We start from the raw sequence: 23,152 nt of genomic DNA, 5'->3' as shown, positions 1-23,152 counted from the left end.
TAAACACTTGAGTGTCTCTCTTGGTTATTAAGGTTTCTATGGTTCATTTGAGAATTTGCTTTTTCAACAAAACAATTAAATAATTACGTATATTGAATCATAACAAAGCCATATGTAGAAGCAAGACATAGATGAAATATATTACTATATGTATGCTGTGTCACGACAACTGATAAAAAGTTTGTGACACTATCTATTGATGCTGTCAAACACTTTTGAAGAATCCTCTTTTTTCCCAAACGTAAAATTAGTTAAGAGAACATTTAAGGAGAAAATTAAGTTTTAAGATGCAAATTGTATGTGTCTGCAGTCAGGTCACTGGGGCGAGGGTCCCAGGTACCTCACAATAGAGGCCAGCGCTAAGAAAAGCTGTGACCTCTGGCCAGGTAAACTAGTGGAGCTGATAAGCACAGGAGACCTTCACCTGCAGCATACTACTGCTAGTTTTAGAGGTCGTTCATCCCTCGCTTTTGCTAATTTTAGATGTTTCTAATTTTACAAATATATGCTTAACTCTCTCAGGCCTCTGAAGTTCCCTCGTTGAGCAACCCCGTGGTGTCGCTTGTTGCTCCTCTAAATAAAATAAAAAGTTCAGAACACAAGGATCATGTTCAAATTTATTTGATTTGTCATGTTGGTGGGTTGGAAAATGTCTGTTGGTTGGGTGAGCTCTAGATCACAGGCCTCCTTGCAACAGAAGGCAAAGAATAATTTACTAAATGTATCTTAATTTTGCTTTGTTAAAATTCCTCATGGATATAGAGACATAGAGATAATTTATATACCCAAAAGGTAAGCAGTGTTAAGTTCTTCACACTGAAACATCACGGTGATTATCAGGAGATTGAGATTTTGTGGGCTTTTTTGTTCATTTAATCTTAAAACAAGGAAAACCTCAGAAGATAGCTGCAATTAAACTGAATTACTGACAAATAACATAAGGCTGAGTGCTCAAAAAGATAGTATTTTGAGGTAGGTTTAATCATCAACATTTGTAAAACCATTGAAAATATCATTATTATAAAACTAGTAATTCAGAATATTATTTACTGTGAATAAGTATGTCATGTATTAAAGAAGTGAGTGTCTCTCTTAGTTATTAAGGTTTCTATGGTTCATTTGAGAATTAGCTTTTTCAACAAATTAATTAAATAATTTTGTATACTGAATCATGATAAAGCCGTATGTAGAATCAACTCATAGATGAAATATATGATCATATATTATCTAAATCTATCCAAATGTTCTGCCAATCAATTATATGTTTAAATTTTCCTCCCTGAAATAAAACTGAACTGTCCATAAAGGTTAGTCTTACTTTTTTGAAATGAGGTCAAATAAATTATTTTTGGATATTCTTTTCCATTATGTACAGAGGTTGTACTTTTTGTTTTTGTTTGAACCCCGATCACCAGATGGGGTGACATTGGGAAGGGGTGGGCATTTGCGTCTGGTGTGGCCAGCCCACTTCACCTGAGCATAAAAACAGCTGAGTTTCTCATTCAGTGGTATTCACACTTCACTGACTCTGCACACACACAGGGTGGACACACACTCACCGCAAACCTAGAAACACACACAGAGACTCATTTAGTGAAACCTGTGAAGATGCCGTGTGTCTCCTCTCATCTCGACCAGATTGTGAAGATGCCTTGTAGCTACAGCTCTGTAGTTGATAAACTTCTCATGGTAAGATTTGCTTTTCTGTGTTAATTTGTATCTTTGCTATGATTTGTGTTTTTAATGTGACTGTTGAATTAACCATAGTCTTTACACACAGACTGCTACAGACTGTATTGTCCAGTACATCTCTTTACTACCTCTCCACTTAATTTTATTGTGTTGCATTGTTTTAGTTTTCTCTTATTCTTTCTATAGCATCAAATTTTTTTGTGCCCTGATTTCTTTTTTTGCTGTGACTGCTTCTGATTTGTAGTTGCGTGTCTCCTGACCTGCTCTTCTCTCCTCTCACTGCAGGTAGAACAGATCCTGTCAGAGTTCAGGCTGAGTAAGGAAGAGCTAAAAGAAGTCATGAAGAGGATGCAGCGTGAGATGGACAGAGGACTGCGTTTAGAGACTCATGAAGAGGCCAGTGTCAAAATGCTTCCAACTTATGTCTGCTCCACCCCCGAGGGATCAGGTAGATACTCATTCTTCAATCGTAATAAAATCATGCAGATGTCACCAAGATGCAATCTAATGTTTATCAGCATGCCAGGTTAAGCCTCTATGTGCATTCAGATTTAGTGTGTGTTTTGACAGAGGTAGGCGATTTCCTGGCTCTGGACCTGGGCGGGACAAACTTCCGTGTGATGCTGGTGAAGGTGGGTGCCGATGAGGAGAGGAGCTGGAAGGTGGAGACCAAGAACCAGATGTACTCTATTCCTGAAGATGCCATGACAGGCACTGCCGAAATGGTTAGAGACTCTAGTATTTACATAGCAATTCTTCCTCACTATCAATATGTGTTGATTTTACGTTGCTGTTATTTGTACTTGTCCATTTCTAAAGCTGATAGAGCTCTGTGGTGGTAAAGTGTCTAATCTTCTGAAAAACTCTGGCATAGCATTGACCTTAAAGCTCTCCAAATGAAATTAGCAGTGTGTTTTTTCCATATCTCATATCTTCTCTTTCTCTCTCTGCAGCTATTTGATTACATAGCAGAGTGCATGTCAGACTTCTTGGACAAACATCATCTCAAGCACAAGAAGCTTCCTCTGGGTTTTACCTTCTCCTTTCCTGTACGACATGAGGACCTTGACAAGGTAGGATGTCATACTGTACACTGGACATAATTTTAAACAATAAGGGTAACAAGAACCTCCTCCATCTTTTCCATCAAGAAAAATACTCTCTTTGATTTATAAAAGTTCTGTTTATTATTATAAAGTTTATACATTCATGGTTTGTCTTTTTCCTTTCCGCAGGGTATCCTGCTTAACTGGACCAAAGGCTTCAAGGCTTCTGGGGCAGAAGGGAACAATGTTGTGGGTTTACTCAGAGATGCTATCAAGAGACGAGGGGTGAGTTATTGTTTATTAGAATATTTTTATTTCTTAACAAACAACACAAGACTGATTTACTGACTGTTGTTTAACACTCGTATACAGCAGGCCATCTCTAAATGCGTTGTGATTTGGTGTTGTCATTTAGGACTTTGAGATGGATGTGGTTGCCATGGTGAATGACACAGTAGCCACCATGATTTCCTGTTATTACGAGGACCGCAGCTGTGAAGTCGGGATGATTGTTGGTAAGTAGTTATGAACATGAACACTGTGCGCAGTGGTGGAAAGTAACTCAGTACATTTACTCAAGTACTAGACTTCTACTTCACTACATTTCAGGGGCAAATATCGTATCTTTTGCTCCACTCCATTTATTTAACAGCTTTCCAAAATCTGATTATATTAATCAATAAGATTTTATTTATCCCCAGAGGGAAATTCACAAGCTATACCCAGCATAATATAAAGCTATATATACAGTATATTAAAAAAAGAAATAAATAGAAATTAGCTCCACCTTTATTACATAGTACAAAGTAAAGTGATGTACATGTTAATGCATCAATGATTATAATCCAATAATATAACATACATTATTTTGAAATGGGCCATTCTGCATAATATTTTAAGTACATTTTAATGATAATACTTTTGTACTTTTGTTTAAATGCAGGACTTTTACTTAGTAACAGAGTATTTCCACACTGTAGTATTACTACATTTGAATTCTACTTTTACCACTGCTTATACATAGAAACATGCGGACTCAGGCACATCTAAGGTTTGTATTTTTGTTTCTTTTTTTCGTTGTTTTTTTTAACCAGGTACTGGTTGTAATGCGTGTTACATGGAGGAGATGAGGACTGTAGAGCTAGTGGAGGGGGAGGAGGGCCGGATGTGTGTGAACACAGAGTGGGGGGCATTCGGAGACAACGGGGAGCTGGAGGAGTTCAGACTGGAGTACGACAGAGTGGTGGACGAGACCTCAATTAACCCCGGACAGCAGCTGTGAGTCAAATAATGAACGCAACGTTTGACGCAAAATGTATGTCTTGCAAATTCATCTTCTGTATGCACATGCACTCAAGTGTTAGTCACCAGACATTCAAGCTTTGAGTAATTTGTCATTAAAGGTGCTGGGAGGGACAGATTCCCATTGTATGGGCCGCACACTCCCTCCCTCATTCTCTTATTGTTTTTCTGAATTAATCATCCTTCTTTGGCAATGCTCACCCGACTCTCACCTGAGGTCTCTGTGTAGTTACTAAGCTACCAGCTTTTTCCCCGAGGATGTTTGTAAACGGCCAGAGCCCTCATACGTCAGTGGTCAGTCAGCGGATGGAGATGTCAGATTAATGATCCCTCTCTGCTGCTTTGCATAGTGCCTGTTGGGCCTAATGGCTGTTTACCTTTTGCACTGGCAGCCCCTTCACACAGAAAACTGCAGAGCCCAGACCCATTCAGCCTCTTTGGCAATGACATTGCCATCCTTATCCGCTCCCCTGCTTTCCCAGCACGTGTAGAGAAAGGAAGTTGTTTGCTCATGTGTTTTGTGACGTGCATATGCCTCCTGTTTCTTCTACCATTTCAACATCCTCTCTTGAGTTAATTTATATTAAATATTATAATATTTTTTAAAGTTTGTTTTTTAAAGTTGTTTTTAAAGTTAAACCTTTCTCTTCTTTTGTCCTTGCCTCCTGTAGTTATGAGAAGCTGATCAGTGGGAAGTATATGGGTGAGCTGGTCAGGCTTGTTCTGATGAAGCTGGTGAACGAAGACTTGCTGTTTAATGGTGAAGCCTCAGAGCAGCTGAAGACACGTGGCAGCTTTGAGACGCGCTACGTCTCACAGGTGGAGAGGTGAGCATCAATGATTCCATACCAGGCTGCAGTTATCCACTAGTTTAAGACAAGAGCTTTAAAAACAAAAATATTGTCTATAAGCATATGCTGATGACATAAGATTATACATCATTGTTGACGGGGAATACGGGGAAGCAGTTTGGTTTGCTTCACTTACTGTTGTTATTTACTGCAGTATTTGAACCTTGATTTAAAATTTTAATATGAGTACAAAAGCATAATAAAAAAGGATCTTTCTACCATATATAGACATAGTAGTAATATCAGTTGTATGCATTATGAAGATAGTGTAACCATGTAAATTGTGCATCTAGAAACATGCACTCTTATTCATTTGGCTTTTGCCATTTTTTTCCTAGTGACACTGGGGATGGAAAGCAAATCTACAATATCCTGTCTTCGTTGGGTGTTCTGCCGTCAGAGCTGGACTGTGACATTGTGCGTCTGGTCTGTGAGAGTGTTTCCACTCGCTCTGCTCGTATGTGTGGTGCAGGGCTTGCTGGTGTGATTAACCTGATGCGAGAGCGACGCAGCCAGGACGCCCTGAACATCACAGTGGGGGTTGACGGATCTGTCTACAAGCTGCACCCATGGTGAGGAATGCTTTTAGACTTTTGAATATCTTAGTTTTCTGAACATATCAAATTACCAAGCAAACAAAAAAGTCAGTCATCTGAAGTATTATTGACAGTAGATGAATTAGTTGGATAACCAAACAAAGGTGGAGAGAGTGAAAAGGGAGGTGGGACAGATGGATATTGAACTACTTCTGTACACTAAATGTGTTTTTTTCTCTATCTCAGTTTCCGTGACAGGTTCCACAAGATTGTCAGGGACCTCACGCCTCACTGTGAGATCACCTTCATCCAGTCGGAGGAAGGGAGCGGTCGAGGAGCTGCTCTTATCTCAGCAGTGGCCTGTAAGATGGCTGCATGTATGCTGTCACAGTAAAAGGAGCTGAGCACTGAGCTGTCTCCCAGCAGGACAGCAGTGAGTCAAGCCTGAACCCTGATCTGAGAACACTGATGACATGTCATCCATAGTCTGCAGCTCTGGCCTTTTTCGGGCTCTGAGCTATGTGTGTCAGCAAAGTGGATGCTCAATACTGGAAGATGTACAGAAAAGCAGCAAACAACTTGTATTATAGACTGTATTTGGTAGTGGTAGACCAACATGTGGCAATTTCATTGTTTTGAACTTTATGAATTGTTTTACTGTGACAGACTGGCCCATTTAAAAATGGCTGATGTATTATTGGTAATACAACACAAGGATTCTTTTTATAAATGCTGTTGTAAATTATGACTAAATCAAATTCCTTGCTTTGTTGTGTAGTAATTCCTGTTTGTAAGCAAGGAAATATTTATTTGGTATTGTATATTAAAATCTTATGTTTACAACCTTTTGTGTGTTAGCCAGTAGGTTGTAGTTTTTCACATGTGTATGATGAAATGTGTTTTGAATGTGAATAAGCTTAACTGTAAATAAAATTGCTAAATTAAAAAAAGTATTGAGTGTTGTACTTTCACTTTATGTTTTTTTTTCCATTTCCACAACTAATATGATGACTTCCAAGTCATGTAATACACCTTTAATATAATGTCAAAATTAAAGCTATAGATGTAATACTCATATTAATGTTACATTGATGAAGTAAAAGCTACCAAACATTTTTTCTTGTAAATGCAGAATGTAATTGTAATGCTAGATTTTGTGCTTTCATTAAAATAACACACCTGAGAAATGGATCTATTACAACTATTTAGATAATCTGTTCGTAATCTGTTCATAAGAATATAATCCATTTATATTCTGGTCATTACTGGGGTAATTTATTTGGTGCTGGCAATTGAGATAATCAAGTCTTGATAATAGTGTGCATAAAACATAATTTAAGTTACGTTTAGAGCTTGATTTGACCTCTGAAGGGTAATTTTATTTGGTTGAGTGCTTGTCAGAGGTCACTTTCCCCTGTCTTGACTCTTCTCTTCATATCTCTACTTTCCAGCCCCAGAGGAATCCTGGCTGCTTCACCTCTTATCAGGTCCCTTCGGTGATACACAGAGAGCAGCCATGGCCATGTAAGGGACTGTGCTGCCCATCACAGGCTATTATAGGAAGGTAGAAGATAACATGGGCCATACATAAAACCCACCCCAGCATCACATCTCAGCTGGGAGTCCACATACAATCACTCGGACATGGTAAGTCAGTCAGTGTTTTCAGTCTTTTGATTCTTTCAGTCAGTGATGATTTAAAAAGAAAACTAATTTAGGAATCCTCTTATTGTATGTATTTAAGCAATTGCGTATTTAAGAACATCATTTTTCTATTGTGAAAACAGTTGTTTTGGATACTTATGACTTATTTATATGCAGACACTGTGCAGTACACAAAACGTGACCTCCAGCAAAAAAAGAAATATGTAAACACTCTGTGTTCATCTTCTCAGGCAAGTAAGAAAGCCTCCAATAAGAGACAGAGGGGAGGACAAAAGTCTTGCTCCAATGTCTTTTCCATGTTCGAGCAGTCCCAGATCCAGGAGTTCAAAGAGGTAAAGTACTGAGTCTTGTCCTGCCTGGAGACAGCTCCCTTTAAATCTTTTCTTGGAGGAAATTTGCGTAGGAACCTGTGGTTTTTGAATTCCAAACATTTACTTTAGTTCAAGGTAATACTGTGCAAAGATATGTTTAATGCTGTGATTTGTTACCTGGAAACCATAAATCAGGGTTGCAAAATGCTAAACTACCTGTTTCTATTTAATTAATTTCGTGGTAATAGTCTCTACTTGTACAAGCCACAGCATTAAAAATATCATTTGTACAGTACTACCTTGAAGCAAATGGAACATAAGAGAGAATGAATTTTAGCATTATAATTTGGAATTCCAAGAATTTTCACATGATTTTGAAAGTACTACGCTCATTTTAGCCTATAATATAGTAAAAACATCAACCTATATTACCCCATGATTATCAGGTTATTACCCCATTAATGTCACCTTATTACTATTATGTAATCCACATATTGTACTCATATAACCATGTTATTGTTAAAATGTTACGGTATTGTTACCAAAATGTAACTATAATATTACTAAATAGTTTTACCTCTTATTACCCAGATATACCCATTATTAATACCAAGCTATTACCTGCTTACTACTTTGGTAATTACATGGTGTTACTTAATTATACCTCTTAATTATCAAACTACTACCCCACTATTACCTTCTTATTACCGAGCTGTAATGTAAAGTGCTAACAAACGTCCTTTGGAAATGCACTAAATAAAGTTCTGAAGCACAGATTGTGAAGCGCTAATATTGTGTTTGCTATCCATTATAATGCTTTGTATGACTAAATTCACCTCCCTTTTCATTGAGAATACAGAAACACCTTAAATTAAATTCAATGCACATTCTTACAATTGGTTAAAATGATTATTGTAAACTGTGCAAGGTGAAATACCTACTTTTACTGAACGATTACCAGCTTGCCTGTACTTGAATAAAAACAACTTGTAATTCAATAGAAAACTGTTTTAAACAATCAAAAAAATGTATCTATTTCATATTTTATTTTAATTCATCATTATTATTTTTGTGCACTTTATCCTACAGGCTTTTGGCTGCATTGACCAAGACAGAGATGGTGTTATCAAAAAACAGGACCTCAGGGAGACCTACGCACAGCTGGGTATTTTCTTCACCGTTAACTCTTCATCATTTTAATCTTTTAACATATATCGAAAAATAAAAAAAGTGTAGGATCTACTGACGTAACCTGTGTTTCTTATTGCATCTGATGTATTGGTTTACATTGGCTTACTCTGTGTGCATCTGCATGTGTGTGTATGTGTGTGTGTTATTGTGTACCAGGGAAGCTTAACATCCAAGATGAGGAGCTGGATGAGATGTTGAATGAGGGGAAGGGTCCCATCAACTTCACTGTGTTCCTGACTCTTTTTGGGGAGAAACTCAACGGTGAGAGCTTTTCACAAATGTTCAATCAAGTCTCTGACTTTCCTTTGATGAACCTTTAGAAGATGCTGACGGCTTGTTTACCTCCAGGTACCGATCCTGAAGACACTATACTTGCTGCCTTTAAACTTTTTGACCCCAATGGGACGGGCTTTGTTAACAAGGATGAGTAAGATACATTTTATTTATTAGCTTTAGTGTTATTCATATTTTCCACATGAACCGTAACATTATTTATTATTTATCCTCTCCTTTTTTGTCTTTGCCAGGTTTAGACGATTACTGATGAACCAGGCTGATAAATTTACAGCAGAAGAGGTTTGTGTTCTTTATTTTAATAGTGCCTCTCATACTATTCTTTGGAGACAATAATTTTCACTAGGCAAATTGTCACTCTGTCAACCTCCAGGTGGATCAGGCCTTCGCGCTCGCTCCCATTGATCCTACTGGCAACATCGACTACAAGTCACTCTGCTACATCATCACGCACGGAGATGAGAAGGAAGAATCCTAACTCCTAAGGACTGTAATTAATTTAGTCAAGTCAGTTTTCTTTTACACTGGCTGGATATAATTCAAAAACTTTGATGGCTGGTGGACTAACGTTGGAGTATTTGATTCATTCATTAACAAATATCCAATGCTTATAAATGCTGCATTAAAAATTGGCTCCGTTGTTTGTATGCTATTGAGAATAAAGTTTTGGGCTCCTCAAAAGCTTCTTTGTTGATTACAAATGTTCATTTTGTTAAGCACCACTTTAAAAGACTAAAAACTCCTTACCATAAATGTGACCCCCTAAAAGTAAAGGGAAGTTACATAAAGAAAAGGGAGAATTACAGGGTTTAATACATAACTCAAATATTGGTGTAATTCTTGTTGTACTGTAATGTTTGTTCCTCTGCATATTGAGAGTCACAACAACCATGATGAAACCCTTTCAGGACCAAGTGGATAACCTCTAAAATAGCAAACTAAGACAAAGGCTGTTTTTCTTTGTTGGTAAAATGTTTTGTGATAACCTACTTTCCACAGGCTGCTTGTAGAGGCATACAGGACTTTTTCTAAATGTTTTATATTAAAGTAAAGTAAAGTAAACGTCAGTGGTTCCTTCACATCCACAGAGGCCTGTTCTATTCTCCATCTTTCTGGACACTGTTGCCATGGATGCAACAACAAACACCTCCATAAACTCCACAGCCACATTTTCCTGCTCACACAGCAAACAGCCAGTCACCAACAAGAGGGCAAGGAGTGTGTGAAACTCTACAAGGCAAGCTCTACTTTCAGCATATTTGCACCAGCAGAGTTGTATCCAAATGATTGTGAGTTTATTTTTGATTTCTGAAATCTGCAGTCCTACTGGTCAAAGATGCCTATTGCATCTGGAGCTGCAGGCAGTGTGGATGTAGGAGTAGATACAAGCACAACATGGACACCAGATGGACTGAAGAAGAGGACCAAACCTGCGAACAGGAACTATGACTCTTATCTGCAGCGGTGGGTAACTAGATTACTGCACATGTGTACTGAAAACACACTAACAAGTGCACATTTCAAACTTAGCTGAAGAAGACTTGCGATGTTTTGAATCGATGGATAAGATACGAAACACTATTGCCGTGCCTGTTCAGCACACTGGACTTAGAGTATTCTCTCTTCTTCAGTTAAAGCACATTATAGGGATGTCAATGCAGGAAATACATTTTAAGAAAGTTAATGGAAGTTTCTATCACATGTATTTTGCTGATAAAGAAAATGCATGTTTTGTTACAGGCCCACTCTGTGATTTTGTTAAACTGTTAAACTGCAGGTATATTCACAAATAATTAAATAGTTGCCCATCCTAATTAAACATCTGTATTTTGTGTGGAATTATATTTGGTGACCTCCAATTTGGTTAGTCCAACTGCAGATGTTTATTCCCCATTTTAAAACTTACTTAACTAATTCACTAGCAAAATTTTAAATCATATTCTGCAAGTAATACATTTAATGTGATAACAGTTTGTTAACGCCAGGGCTGTTCTGAATGTAGAAACCACTGTATTCAATAAGGTAAAACCACTATATGCCACAGAGCAACTTTACTGGCTTTTATTGCTAAGAGATAAAATAATTTAAACACTGCCGGTCTTAATCAGCAGCAACCTGTTTGTCATTTGAACTGTGCAGATGGAAACACAGATGTGGGACACTAATCAGGCGCATAAATATTTCATTATACCATTAGTTTCTCCTGGCTAGTTCACTAAAAGGAAGAGGCAGAACGTCACATTTCACTGGCTGTTGTCCACTACACATCACTGTAAATAAATTAGACTCAGCTGACTTTCTTGGCACTCACATCTAAACATCTTTTCATGGTTGACATTTGCAGATATCAGGAACAGAGAAAGAAAAACAAACTTAACTTGTTGCAGGTAAGTACTGTCATCAAGTATTGGCTCATAACGGTTACGTGGCTGTCAGACACCATGTGGCACTGTGACGTGATTAAGTGATGTTTGTTTTTACACAGGGCGTGCAGGACAACACAGGTCCCAGTGATCATGAGAATGATGGTGAGAACGCTGATCATTAGAAAAAAGAAAAAGAAATAATCTGGATTGCGTCGACATTCACACAGTTAAAGTGAGTGAACTTAAAACAAACCTTTTAATTTGCTTTAAGGATCCAAAGAGGTGAATCCACAGGAAAATGGCAGCAGTGAGGGTCACACCTCGGGAAAACCATCCAGTGCAGAGAGATCCAAAAAGTCTGCACTGTGTGTTCTCCTTTAAGGCTGTAACATCTCATGTGGATATTTAATGAACTTGGCTTTTACACGCAACATTATCCTGTATTATTTAAGTGCCAAACTCTTGTGTCTCTTGTGTCCATGCGTTACCTTTGCAGTTCTGTGAGAAAGGGTGAGCAGTCACGGTTACCAGAAACACTGTTCAAGAAGTTTTTGAATAACTAAAAACTAAAATATATGTCAATCAGTGTTAAATCCAATAATGGAAGATTGTTCAAACAGGTTGTCTTTTAACTGAAAACTATGTTATATAGGTGCTTACCAGTGTTAATTATGTCACAGTATAACACTGCAAGATCCAATTTTCTCTTTGTTAAATGTGTTAAATAATATGTCATGTTATGTTCTAAAACAGTACTACTACCTCCAGGCTCGCCACTGCACAATCACACCGTGGGTATTGAAAGTGTAAACTGAAATTTATTTTAAATAACAATGAATGAGTCGACTGACTGAAAGAGTTTTTTTAACCTGTAGCTTGTCTGAAATCACATACTTCATTCAGAGCATTTTCTCAACATTAACATTCAATCACAACTGTAGCTACAGTATCTTCAGCAGCAGTAAAAACAGAGAGAGATTTCCCTTTTCAGCACATCTGTTTCTCATAAAGTTCAATACTGCATTTGTGTTTTCTGTGAATCACCTAGACTCTCCACCTTTTAGCTGTACCTAAGGCTTCACAGTGTGTTTAAGTCCACTTGGCAGTATTCCCCCATCAGTTCTGGCTAATGAGATTATACTAGAGGAGAGAGGCCTGTTTCCAGTGCATATTCCCCAAAAACATGGCCGGGATCTCAGTCACTGTTGCTGCTGCTGTCTTCTCCCACCACCATGTTGCTGTACTGCTTCTGCTGCTGCTCTTTAAAGGACTCCTTCACCTTTGCTCTCTTCAGGCCTCCATCCCTGCAGAGGCAGCCAAGGAGTGACAAACAAAGGGTGCAGCTGATTATTTAACCACATCTGTCCCATTTCCATAAATATCTCTGTAAAGCTAAAAACTACTTTTCATGTTTTACATGTTTGACATTCAGTTAAAAGATTGCACATTCCTCTGTGAATTAATATTTTTTCATCATTCCTATTGGAAAAAAAATTCTGTGAATTCAAAACTTGTTGATAAAAGATTTTCACCCACCAGCTGTAATAAAGAAAGTGAAGAAAGGGAAGAGGTTGAATCTTACCACTGTAGATCTACCAGCCCTCCCTGGTGAGCGATGGCTGACTTAACTCTGTTGGCAAACTGGACAGCGTCTTCCCCCTCCTGCCATTTTTGAATGAAAATAAACTCAGTCCGCTGTGCTGTGTCTGTGCATATACATATATGGAGAGGTAGAGGTGGGACCTGTGGGCTGTGTACGTGGCTTTATGCATGCATGTGCTCCCGTGCTTCAGCAAATGTCATACACACCTGTTGGTGCATAGCTGGTAGATACCAGACATTGCAGACCAGGGCCCAGCTGGTCATCATCCTCAGCAGGTAACTGACCATGCTGTACTTGGAACTGTTCCAGAAAGCATCTCCGAACTTTGGGTCATACTAAGAAAAGTTCAAAAACACATAAAAAGTCCAGTGAGGAACTGTACTTTGAAATATGTACTGTAAGCCAGTAGGCCAGAAACAATCTGAAGGAGGCATGAAGCTTGATTGATAGACAGGACTTAAGTACCTTAATGGCTACTGGGTATATCGTTGCTCCAATTTCAAAACTTCCCTTTTTAAACATCATGACAGATGTGTTGTTGATACAGGTTCCTGTGGAAACCAGACATCGGGAGATTAAAGGGGACAGATTTGTGTGAGCTCTCTCCAAACCCACATAAAATAGCTACTCACTTGTCACTGCTCAGTGGCCAGACTGCCATCAGCCAGTGAGCTAAAACAACAACACTCTCCGAGTCTTATCTTTGATTATATAAAGACAAACCTAAAACTGGTGTGGATAAAGTAACTATCTCTCTACATGGTCACACTCACCTTCGGGAAATATCAATATGGGAAGCTTTGTCTTGTCATTCACATGATCCTTCAACCTGGAAGCAACACAAAGAGGTAATGGAAACCATTTCTTGACTATATAAATTACATTGCACCTATGAAGTTTTTTTCACATTTGGGAGAATTCACCAAACATCTGGTATGAGTGTCCCAGATACTGATACTGGAGATACTGGAATCCAAAATGTATAAGTCACTGTTCAGTAGCAGCGTTCCAAAACATATCTGTTCTTGTTTGGATAAGAACAAACACAGAAACTTTAGAAGACTTTACTGCCAGGAAAATGCCAACCTCTCTTAGTACCAGAGCAGCCAGAGAGAAAATACAGGCGAGAAAAATATGCAAAGACAAGCCTGAAAAAGACGTGCTGAAGTTATGGAGTGGAATACTGACCTTTTGGTCACTAGGTGGCGATCTTTCATCTCTGCTCTCTCAAACCAGACATGAGGACAGGACCTCTCCATTGCTCTCTGGACAACTCCCATCAAACCTCCATGTACCTGACCCACCTGACCAACACGTTTAGGCAATTATGGCAGCACGTCATGATTTAGCATGAACAATTACCCATCAGTGTGGAAATGTAAAAAGAAAGTTGCTTCCATACCATTGCATAACACCCATCATTGCAGAGAATCACAATGTCGATAGGAGAGGTGTGATTGGCGACACAGATTCCTCCTTTTTTGGGTTTATTTTCCCTGTTGTTGCGAAGTGACGACACAAAGTCAGTCTCTGAACATATTCTTTATCTCTGTAAAAAAGGTAAGGAGGCTCACTTACCGATTGTGATAGAGGATGGCGGCAGAGAGTCCTCGAGCACAGATCCTATAGCACATTACATGGACCCATTCACTGAGCCACAACTTAATCCTAAAAACACACACATTAACAAACACAATGAGGAGGGAACCATTTCCATGGGAAAAGTTAGATATGGACCATGACTATTATTGAGATGATTATAGTTTGTAGTCACCTCCAATTTGGAAGTAATCCGACTGCAGACGTTCCTATGACCAACCAGCTGAGGCCAATGCACGCCAGTGTTATCCTGGACAAAGCAGAACACACTGATGTAAATGCTGAACAGTAAGACAAAAATTTAAGAAGTCTTCTTGTGTGATTGTAGGCCAAATGTAAGTGAAAACTAACTTAAGTCAGTGACTCATATTCAAATAATTATTATAAAAATACAAAGAAGCATGGTCTGATAGCAGGTTGTCAGAGAAATGGCTGGTTTGAATGTACCAACAATGTTATTTATTAAGTTGAATTCAACAGGTAGAGCCAAATGTCCACAGTTCAGTGCATGACAAACTTATTAGAAAAAGAAAAAAATGGGTCAAAGTTTAAACAAGAGAGTGCATTTCTGCATTTTATGATTTTGCATTTCTTGTTTCCCTATGAGCTTTAATTTCAGTTTAAACATAATGTTTCCTAGAACAAACAGTTCTACATCTCCACCCGCTGAGGTTTGATTCAACTTTATTTCTGCCTGGGCTGCAATGCTGTATTGTATTGTATGAAATTTAGTATTTGTGTACCTGAGAGGGGCGAGGATGCAGTATCTCACAAGGATGCCGAGGCCATAGACAAGAGTCAGCTTCAGACTGATGTGCTGGAAATCATTGTTGGTGCGAGTCAGTAGGTTCCAGGACACCAGCTCCTCGGACGTGAACCGCTGTGTCACCTAAATTTAAAAATGAATGAAATTAAAAATCACACTACCGTAACCAGACCACTTAAAGTCTGAAATGCAAAACCAGTGATTATAAATCACATATTACCATTTATATTGCAAACTGTGTTCTTGTTAATAAAGTAAAAATGTACCTCATCCTCTACAATGCTCTCAATTCCTCTCCGGGTGAAATAGAAACAGTCACAAAGTGTAAAATCACCGCCCACGGGTGGTTTGGGGCGACTGCGTCTAAGTTCCTCTAACTCTTTTTCCATAGAGCCATCTTCCCTCTGGATGAGACCTAACACACATGCAGTCAAACTCAATCATCTGATAGGAATCATTATCTTAGTAAAGCAATCAGGAAGGTAAATCAGCTTTGTCGTATCTTTTTAGATTGTATTGATAGTGTTAGAGGATGAAATGGTTTGAGTCAATAGAAGAAAAAAAATGTTGTTTCAGGAAAGTTTTTCTTTTAAGGATGTTACATTCTGTACTTAGCAAGAATGATATAAAAATAAAAAACTAAAAGAAATTATTATATTATATCAAAGCATAAAACCATTCTGTGACAAGCACTTTAGAGAAGAAAGAAAAGAATCAACAGCAACTCTGTATCACCTACAGTAAGAATGTGTTAACAAGTGTCATTTGGCTTAAAGAGCAGATTTCAGCTCTGATATAGTAAGAGCCCAGATAATAGATTGTATTAAAGTGTAAGCGTGTGTAACTTTCTCATCGCCGCAGGGACTTTCGAAAAAATTTGCTTTAGCCATCAACCCACATAATACATGGCCTTTCAGCTTTTGACCTGAAATACATATTACTAACTGGAGAACTAAGCTGTTCAGAGAGCAGTCCTGAGGAATGAAGGTTACACTGCCTGTGATCTATTATTATTGACCTAACAGGTCTCAGAACAGTTAAGAGTAGACCTCAGTTTAGACTCTGCCTTATCTGATAACCCAGCCGGCAAAGTCCAAAACCGTGAATTCAATATTCAATCAAGACGTTTAACAACTTTGCAGAGGCCACATTTTGCTGACATAACTAACGTCTTTATGTGTTACAGCGGGGGACAGCACCCTTTATAGCTTAGTGACTGATTAAGAGTTGAGTGATTGCATTGTGTGAGATAGGCAGAGTTCCCGGAGCAACTTTACTTTGTTGCCTATCATAAAAGTCCTCAAGTTAACTGAGTCATGCTGCCAGACAGAGACAGTCCTGCAGTCCAAATTAAAGCCATTTAAACCTGCCATTAAAGCTCACAGGGCTATCATCCCAGAAGTAAGTATGCAGAAACAAAAAGCGTTCTGAAATGTGTAAATCAATTACTCTTTAAAAACTGGGCAATATTGTTGCAACATGCTTACAGAGACTCGTCATAAAGTATCTGATGAAATCTAGTGTTGCAGCACATGTACCAGTCTCTATATCTTTCACAATAGGATATGACTACAAATTTTCTTAAGCGCCCTTACCACAAGGATTTCTTTTCTTTAAAATCTATCTACTCACCATTAGATGCAGAGGCTTTGAGTGTTTGTTCTTCTGCATTTGCCTTCTGTATCTTCAGAGTGGCCCACTGCAGAGGAGGACAAACAGCAGTCATTCATGGCCAGGTAAATGTGATCCAATGGATGAGAATCGGAATATCTGCCTAGCTTAAATCATGTAGCCTACATCTGCGAAGTAAACAACAGTACCTCTAAGGTTTTGACAAGGATGGTCATGTAGGTCTCGGAGATGCCCAGTGAGAAGCCAAACATGGCTGGGATCATGATGAGGCTGATAATGAGGTACAGCCAGACGTACAGCACCCAAAGCACCAATGCCCAGAAATCCTCCATCTCCACCTTATTCCCTGAGGTGCACAACAGCAGCCCCTGTGGCTCAGATGTAGTGTAGTCCTGTATGTGGGAAAGAAAAGTGTCATATTTCACTACTGTCACCAAAGAAATACAGACAAGATAGATTCATCCCGTGGAAGACACAACAACCACATTGCCCAGGGGAGCAAAATAAACACTCCAGTTAATTTAATCAGGAGTAAAGCCTCAAGTGGTCATAGTGCACTTGACAGAAACACACAATGACACAGCGCACAGAAACAAATCAAAATCACATGTAGTCCTGCCAAAATAAACAAACCCATGAATAACAAAACTATGAGAAGATGGTACAACAGGACTGCATAGTTCTACAAAGTTTCAACGCTTTAGCAAATTACACACGCGCATCTTACCTGTCAAACTTGAGTCCTTTTTTCCTGAGAAATAACTCAAAGGACTGAGCTCAAGTTCTACAAAGTTCTAAAACTTTATTTTCAAGTTACACGCGCGCTTCTTCTTCTACAAAGTTAACAATCTGTTCATCTTCCTAAGAAATAATACAAATGTCTGAGCTCAAGTTCTACAAGGATAAAAAACTTTATTTTCAAGTTACACGCGCTCTTCTTACCTGTCAAACCTGAATCCCGTCCATTTCCCGTCTTCCTGAGAAATAATCCAAAGGATTGGGCTCAGAGAGTAAACACGCCCATTTTCTACTAGGACAAAGTTCAGGGTGCAGCACCCGACAGGGACCCCTGTGGACAGAAAGGGAAGCGCAGTCGACATTCTCTGTACAGTGAGACAAATTCAGGCAAAGGCAGGCAGTGGTGGGCAGTCATTTTAAGTCCAAGTTATGTCAACTCTATTTGGAGTGTTTCATCCGCTGTGCATCAAGTTAGAAATAGTATGGTGCAACATGGTTATGTCTAATGCATTTTGTATTGATTGATGTTGGTCATCTCTAATTTAGATATTTCTGTTCAATACAATTATTTTACATATCAGGCTTTTTATGAAGGCATTCAATTCAATTCAGTTTTATTTATATAGTGCCAAATCACAACAACAGTTATCTCATAGTGCTTTTCATAAAAGAGCAGGTCTAGACCATACTCTGTGATATTATTTAAAGAAAATCAAATCAACAATTCCCACCAAGAGCAAGCACTAGGCGACAGAGGCAAGGAAAAACGTCGAGCAGAATAACGGCTCAGGGTGGGCGGCCATCTGCCTCGACCTGTTGGGGGTGAGGTAATGTTGGTACAGACTGAATGAATAATGGTACAGATATTTATAGTAATGTTTATGATAATAATCATAATGTTAATGATAATAATGACAATAATAATAACAAAAGGACTAGTAATAATAATTGTAGCAGAGGGTGTCAAGCAGGAACATAGGGGGCAACTACTGATCCAGACTCCACAGCTCCAGAGCCAGAAACACCTGCAGGAAGTGATAGGAGGAGAGAGAGAGGGACGAGAAAGCACAAGACTACAGGAAAGGGAAGAAGGCAAGTTAGTAACATGCATTAATGGGATGAAGTTGCATACAGAGGGAGAGAAAGACGAGGAGAGAGGAGCTCAGTGCATCATAGGAAATCCCCCAGCAGTCTCAGCCTATAGCAGCAGAACTAAGGGATGGTTCAGGACTCACCTGAGCCAGCCCTAACTATAAGCTTTATCAAAGAGGAAAGTCTTAAACCTACTCTTAAATGTGGAGATGGTGTCTGCCTCCTGAACCCAAACTGGAACCTGGTTCCACAGGAGAGGAGCTTGATAGCTGAACGCTCTGGCTCCTAGTCTACTTTTGGAGACTCTAGGAACCACAAGTAACCCTGCATTCTGGGAGCGCAGTGCTCTGGTGGGATAGTAAGGTACTATGAACTCTTTAAGATAAAATGGTGCCTGACCATTAAGAGCTTTGTAGGTGAGAAGAAGGATTTTAAATTCTATTCTGGATTTTACAGGAAGCCAATGCAGAGAAGCTAAAACAGGAGAAATATGATCTCTTTTCCTGGTTCCTGTCAGAACACGTGCTGCAGCATCTGAATCAGCTGAAGGGCCTTAATGGACTTTTTGGAGCAGCCTGATAATAAGGAATTGCAGTAATCCAGCCTAGAAGTAACAAATGCATGGACTAGTTTTTCTGCATCATTTTTACAATATTATGTAGGTGAAAAAAGGCGGCCCTTGAAATTTGCTTAATGTGAGAGTTAAACGACATGTCCTGATCAAAGATAACTCAAAGATTCCTCACAGCGGTGCTGGAGGCCAGGGCGATGCCATCCAGAGTAACTATGTCTTTAGATAATGCGGCACGGAGGTGAACAATACAGAACAATAACTTCAGTTTTATCTGAGTTTAACATTAGAAAATTACAGGTCATCCAGGTTTTAACATCCTGAATGACATTTGGAGTTTAGCTAACTGATTAGTTTCATCTGGCTCGATCAAAAGATATAACTGATTATCATCTGCATAACAATAAAAGTTTATGGAGAGTTTCCTGATAATACTGCCTAAAGGAAGCAAATATAGAGTGAACAGGATTGTCTTTGTTTTATTATCTTATTTTTTAGAGGGGCTACAGAGTCGAGTGTCATTCGCAGCGAGCCTGCAGCACTATCAACAAGATGATCGATTTGGGAGGGACTGAAATTAGCATAGGAGTCCTCTGTTACTTTGTGACTTAATAATGAATTAAAAGCTCATGGAATCACATCCATAAATTTAGCTACAGCACTATCAGACAGACATCTTTTATAGAAATTTTTGCCTAATGGCGTGTAGTTCAGCAATAGCAACTCAAAAGTTATCAAATAGTGGTCAGATGAAAAGGGGTTCTATTAAATATTCAATTTCAATACCATGTATCATAACAATGTCTAGGGTGTGGTTAAAACAGTGAGTCGGTTTATGAACAATTAAAAAAACGCAGTACTAAGGCTATCATTCGCAACGTCCACATGAATATTAAAATCCCCTACAATAATTATTTTTCTCTGTTTTAAGGACTAAAGTTCACAAAAACTCTGCAAATTCAAATAAGAATTCAGAGTACAGACCAGGTGCTCGGTACACTATAACAAACAGAATTGGTTGCAGTGATTTCCAACTTGGGTGTGAAAGACTAAGAACAAGGCTTTCAAATGAGTTATAGTTTAGTTTAGGTTTAGAGCTGATTAGTAGACTTGAGTCGAAGATAGCTGCAACTCCACCTCCTCGGCCTGTGCCTCGAGGAATGTGAGTATTAATATGAGTAGGATGAGTGGATTCATTTAACATATTCTCCATCACCCAGCCAGATTTCAGTAAGACAAAATAAATCAATATTATAATCTGATATTAGTTAATTTACTAGTACAACTTTAGAGGAGAGAGATCCGATGTGTCAGACTCCACATTTAATTCTCCTATTCTTTTGCACTACTGCACTTGTGGTTTCAATTTTTATGAGGTTTTTATACACAGCTCCTCTTCTGTTTACCTTTGATTTAAATAATTTCAATTGCATACATGAAGGTGTCGAAAATATACATTTTTGCAGACTGCCTTCCAACAGGGCCACCATGTGGCAAAGTGTGCAGTCACTGGATTTGAGTTACAGTGGTGTGAAAAAGTGTTTGTTCCCTCCCTGATTTCTTACTTTTTGCATGTTTGTCACACTGAAATGTTTCAGATCATCAAACTGATTTTCTAAACTTTTGCATTTGCCCATAGCTCATTAAAATATGGCACAGCGCCCAGGTAACCACGCACACACAGCTTGTATGATAGCTCATTTCAGTTAATGTAGCAAAATGAAGAATAGAGTTCAGACTAGTAGTAACAAATGTATAAATGGCAAATGTAGTAAAGTTTAAAGTACATTACTGGCACAAAAACATGCTAAAAAAGAATTTGAGAAGTCACTGTTCCTATACATAATTTTATTTTTTTAATTTTTTTTCAGAGATTGTTCACGTCTTGATACAAAAATTCTTGAAATTCTTGACAGATCTACCCCATGAGTAAATAATGACTGTGGGAAGACTTCATTACAGTACATTAAAACTTCATTTTTGGGACAAAAGCAATGTCTGCAATTGTTTCTGATCAGGTTTGTGTAGTTCTTCTTCTGCTGTACTCAGGTCTCTCTTCAGAGACCTTGATCTCAATGGGATGACCTGATTGCATAAAGCTTGTAATGATAAAATACAATAAAACAAAACTAGAATTTATTGGTTTATTATTGACTTTGGATATGTCAGAATGGCAAACATTTTATTACGTGGTCCACTTAATTGATTCTTCTGGAGTTTGTCATGAGAGAAATTTGCTCTTAGCAAACTTTATCCACTGATGAAAACCACAGGATATGACTAATAGGACCTTGCAATAAATTTTTTTTTTTTCTAAAACTGAACATTTTAACAAACTTTAATCAACTTGGTAGATCAACTTTATTTCATTAATTTAATTTTTCTGTCTATGGGAGTCACATGATGATTTTCAGTTTCTCTTGTCATTTGAGAGCATCAATCACTAAACTAGCGGCTAAAATACTGAAATTCTGACCTGAAACTGATGCATTTTGTGAAACAGTAATGCTTCTGTCATAAATGGCACCAAACCTCCCAGACATGTTACTCACTAAAACAGAGGGCAGCCTTTATGAGGAATGTGGCTACAATGTCTCTGTGTAAAAGACTCTCTCTCCCACCTAAGACTAACAAAAGGTCCTGATTATTTTCCAGCTTCAGACATTTCACGGTCTGTTGCACATTACTGTAACAGGAGACTTCAGGGGGTCAGTTTGGGTAATGTCTCTGGGAACGATAAAATGGCAATTCATTCTGGGATTGAGCCTAATCCAGAGAGCTTTCTGGACTACAATCTGGATACTTGCAATTACATATTTTCAAAATAAATCTGTCTGCCTGACACAATATGAGCCATATGATTATGCAATTCATGTCTAAAATCTGTCCTGTCATCCAAAAATATGTGATCACTTTGATTTAGGGAGACCCTTGGGAGCAATAACATTTCCCAGTCCTGCGATTTCAGACAAGAGGCAAGAATTCCATGTGTGTAAAATACTAGCCAACAATATTTGTCCTTTAAAGTTAGGGTGTGTTAGTCCCAGTAAGGCAGTGCTTGTTAGTTCTAAAATAGTTGCGGTTTTCTTTTTTAAACTTAAAGCCTCAACACAATGAGCTGACTTCTAATGTTGCATGCTGGTTTTATTGGGTCCTGTTGGGGGAATACCCCACTATGCACCATTAGTCATGTATTTGTGTTTGCCAAGTTATTTTTAGCCGGGCCCTACATTTTCCAAAATTATCTTTTGTACTCCAAAACCGATTTCTGAGAGACACTTCCATGTTTAAAAGCGACTGCCCCATTATCCAGCAGTCTCATGTCCAGTCAAAGCTTTGTTTCAAAAATAACTAATTCAAATCTTCCTTGACATTTGGGCCTTTGCCAAGCTTTGAAAAACACTGCAGAAGAGATGGATCTAAATCTAACATTTTTTTCTTTACCTTATCCATCATAACTATTTCACATTAACAGGAAGCTGCAAAACCGCTACTATAGACAGATGTATGGTGTAGCACAAAATTCTGGGCCTTATGCAGTTTCCTCTCCTGATCCACACAGTACACAGCGCAACTGCGCCAAGGTAGATTCCTGGCTCACTGGCTTCACTCTAAACACTTGCTGAAATTAGCATAAACCATTTGTAAACAGGTGTGCTCACCTTTCAAAACTGTTTTTCCTCAGTTAGCTGTTTATTATTATTTATTATAATTAAGTATCAAGTTCATGCCTCTCTATCTCTATCTCTCTATCTCTATCTCTCTCACTCTCTCTCTCTCTCTCTCACACACACACACACACACACACACACACATTCATATATAAGTTCGTCTAGCTCCCATTTGCCTCAGTGGGGCCTTTGCAGTTGAGCTCAATGGAGACCTGAAGTATTCTCA

General features: G+C 38.5%; 3 protein-coding genes across 5 annotated transcripts; 2 read left to right on the top strand and 1 right to left on the bottom strand.

The window, feature by feature from the left end:
* Window positions 1-1,498: 1,498 nt before the first annotated feature.
* gck (glucokinase (hexokinase 4)) lies at window positions 1,499-6,392 on the top strand. 2 transcript variants are annotated; one of them, XM_038703172.1, is made up of 10 exons: window positions 1,499-1,689; window positions 1,978-2,140; window positions 2,248-2,417; window positions 2,646-2,765; window positions 2,928-3,023; window positions 3,154-3,253; window positions 3,833-4,016; window positions 4,712-4,867; window positions 5,230-5,463; window positions 5,674-6,392. In XM_038703172.1, exons 1-10 carry the CDS (start codon window positions 1,609-1,611, stop codon window positions 5,819-5,821), a joined length of 1,452 nt encoding a protein of 483 aa, XP_038559100.1. In that variant the 5' UTR covers window positions 1,499-1,608; the 3' UTR covers window positions 5,822-6,392. The 2 variants fall into 2 exon arrangements, with proteins under 2 accessions (XP_038559100.1, XP_038559101.1); XM_038703173.1 differs by having other exon boundaries at window positions 1,500-1,689; window positions 2,263-2,417; window positions 5,674-5,821.
* Window positions 6,393-6,752: 360 nt separating this feature from the next.
* On the top strand, window positions 6,753-9,569 carry myl7 (myosin, light chain 7, regulatory). The gene is made up of 7 exons (XM_038703705.1): window positions 6,753-7,074; window positions 7,323-7,424; window positions 8,493-8,568; window positions 8,751-8,855; window positions 8,943-9,021; window positions 9,122-9,170; window positions 9,262-9,569. The coding sequence occupies exons 1-7, from the start codon at window positions 7,072-7,074 to the stop codon at window positions 9,364-9,366; spliced, it is 519 nt and encodes a 172-aa protein (XP_038559633.1). The 5' UTR covers window positions 6,753-7,071; the 3' UTR covers window positions 9,367-9,569.
* A 2,483-nt stretch (window positions 9,570-12,052) lies between these two features.
* agpat9l (1-acylglycerol-3-phosphate O-acyltransferase 9, like) lies at window positions 12,053-17,936 on the bottom strand. 2 transcript variants are annotated; one of them, XM_038703703.1, is made up of 14 exons: window positions 17,797-17,936; window positions 17,043-17,246; window positions 16,855-16,921; window positions 15,489-15,637; window positions 15,200-15,345; window positions 14,632-14,706; window positions 14,436-14,525; window positions 14,260-14,353; window positions 14,046-14,161; window positions 13,631-13,686; window positions 13,323-13,408; window positions 13,064-13,192; window positions 12,837-12,916; window positions 12,053-12,558 (listed from the first exon to the last, which is right to left on the bottom strand). In XM_038703703.1, exons 2-14 carry the CDS (start codon window positions 17,184-17,186, stop codon window positions 12,450-12,452), a joined length of 1,341 nt encoding a protein of 446 aa, XP_038559631.1. In that variant the 5' UTR covers window positions 17,187-17,246; window positions 17,797-17,936; the 3' UTR covers window positions 12,053-12,449. The 2 variants fall into 2 exon arrangements, with proteins under 2 accessions (XP_038559631.1, XP_038559632.1); XM_038703704.1 differs by lacking the exon at window positions 17,797-17,936 and adding an exon at window positions 17,582-17,737.
* Between the last annotated feature and the right edge of the window lie 5,216 nt (window positions 17,937-23,152).

This window comes from Micropterus salmoides, unplaced genomic scaffold (assembly GCF_014851395.1).
Source record: "Micropterus salmoides isolate LMB-PRFRI ecotype aquatic unplaced genomic scaffold, ASM1485139v1 Ms_hic_scaffold_7, whole genome shotgun sequence".
NCBI lineage: Eukaryota > Metazoa > Chordata > Actinopteri > Centrarchiformes > Centrarchidae > Micropterus > Micropterus salmoides.
This window is presented reverse-complemented; position numbering and strand designations above follow the sequence as displayed.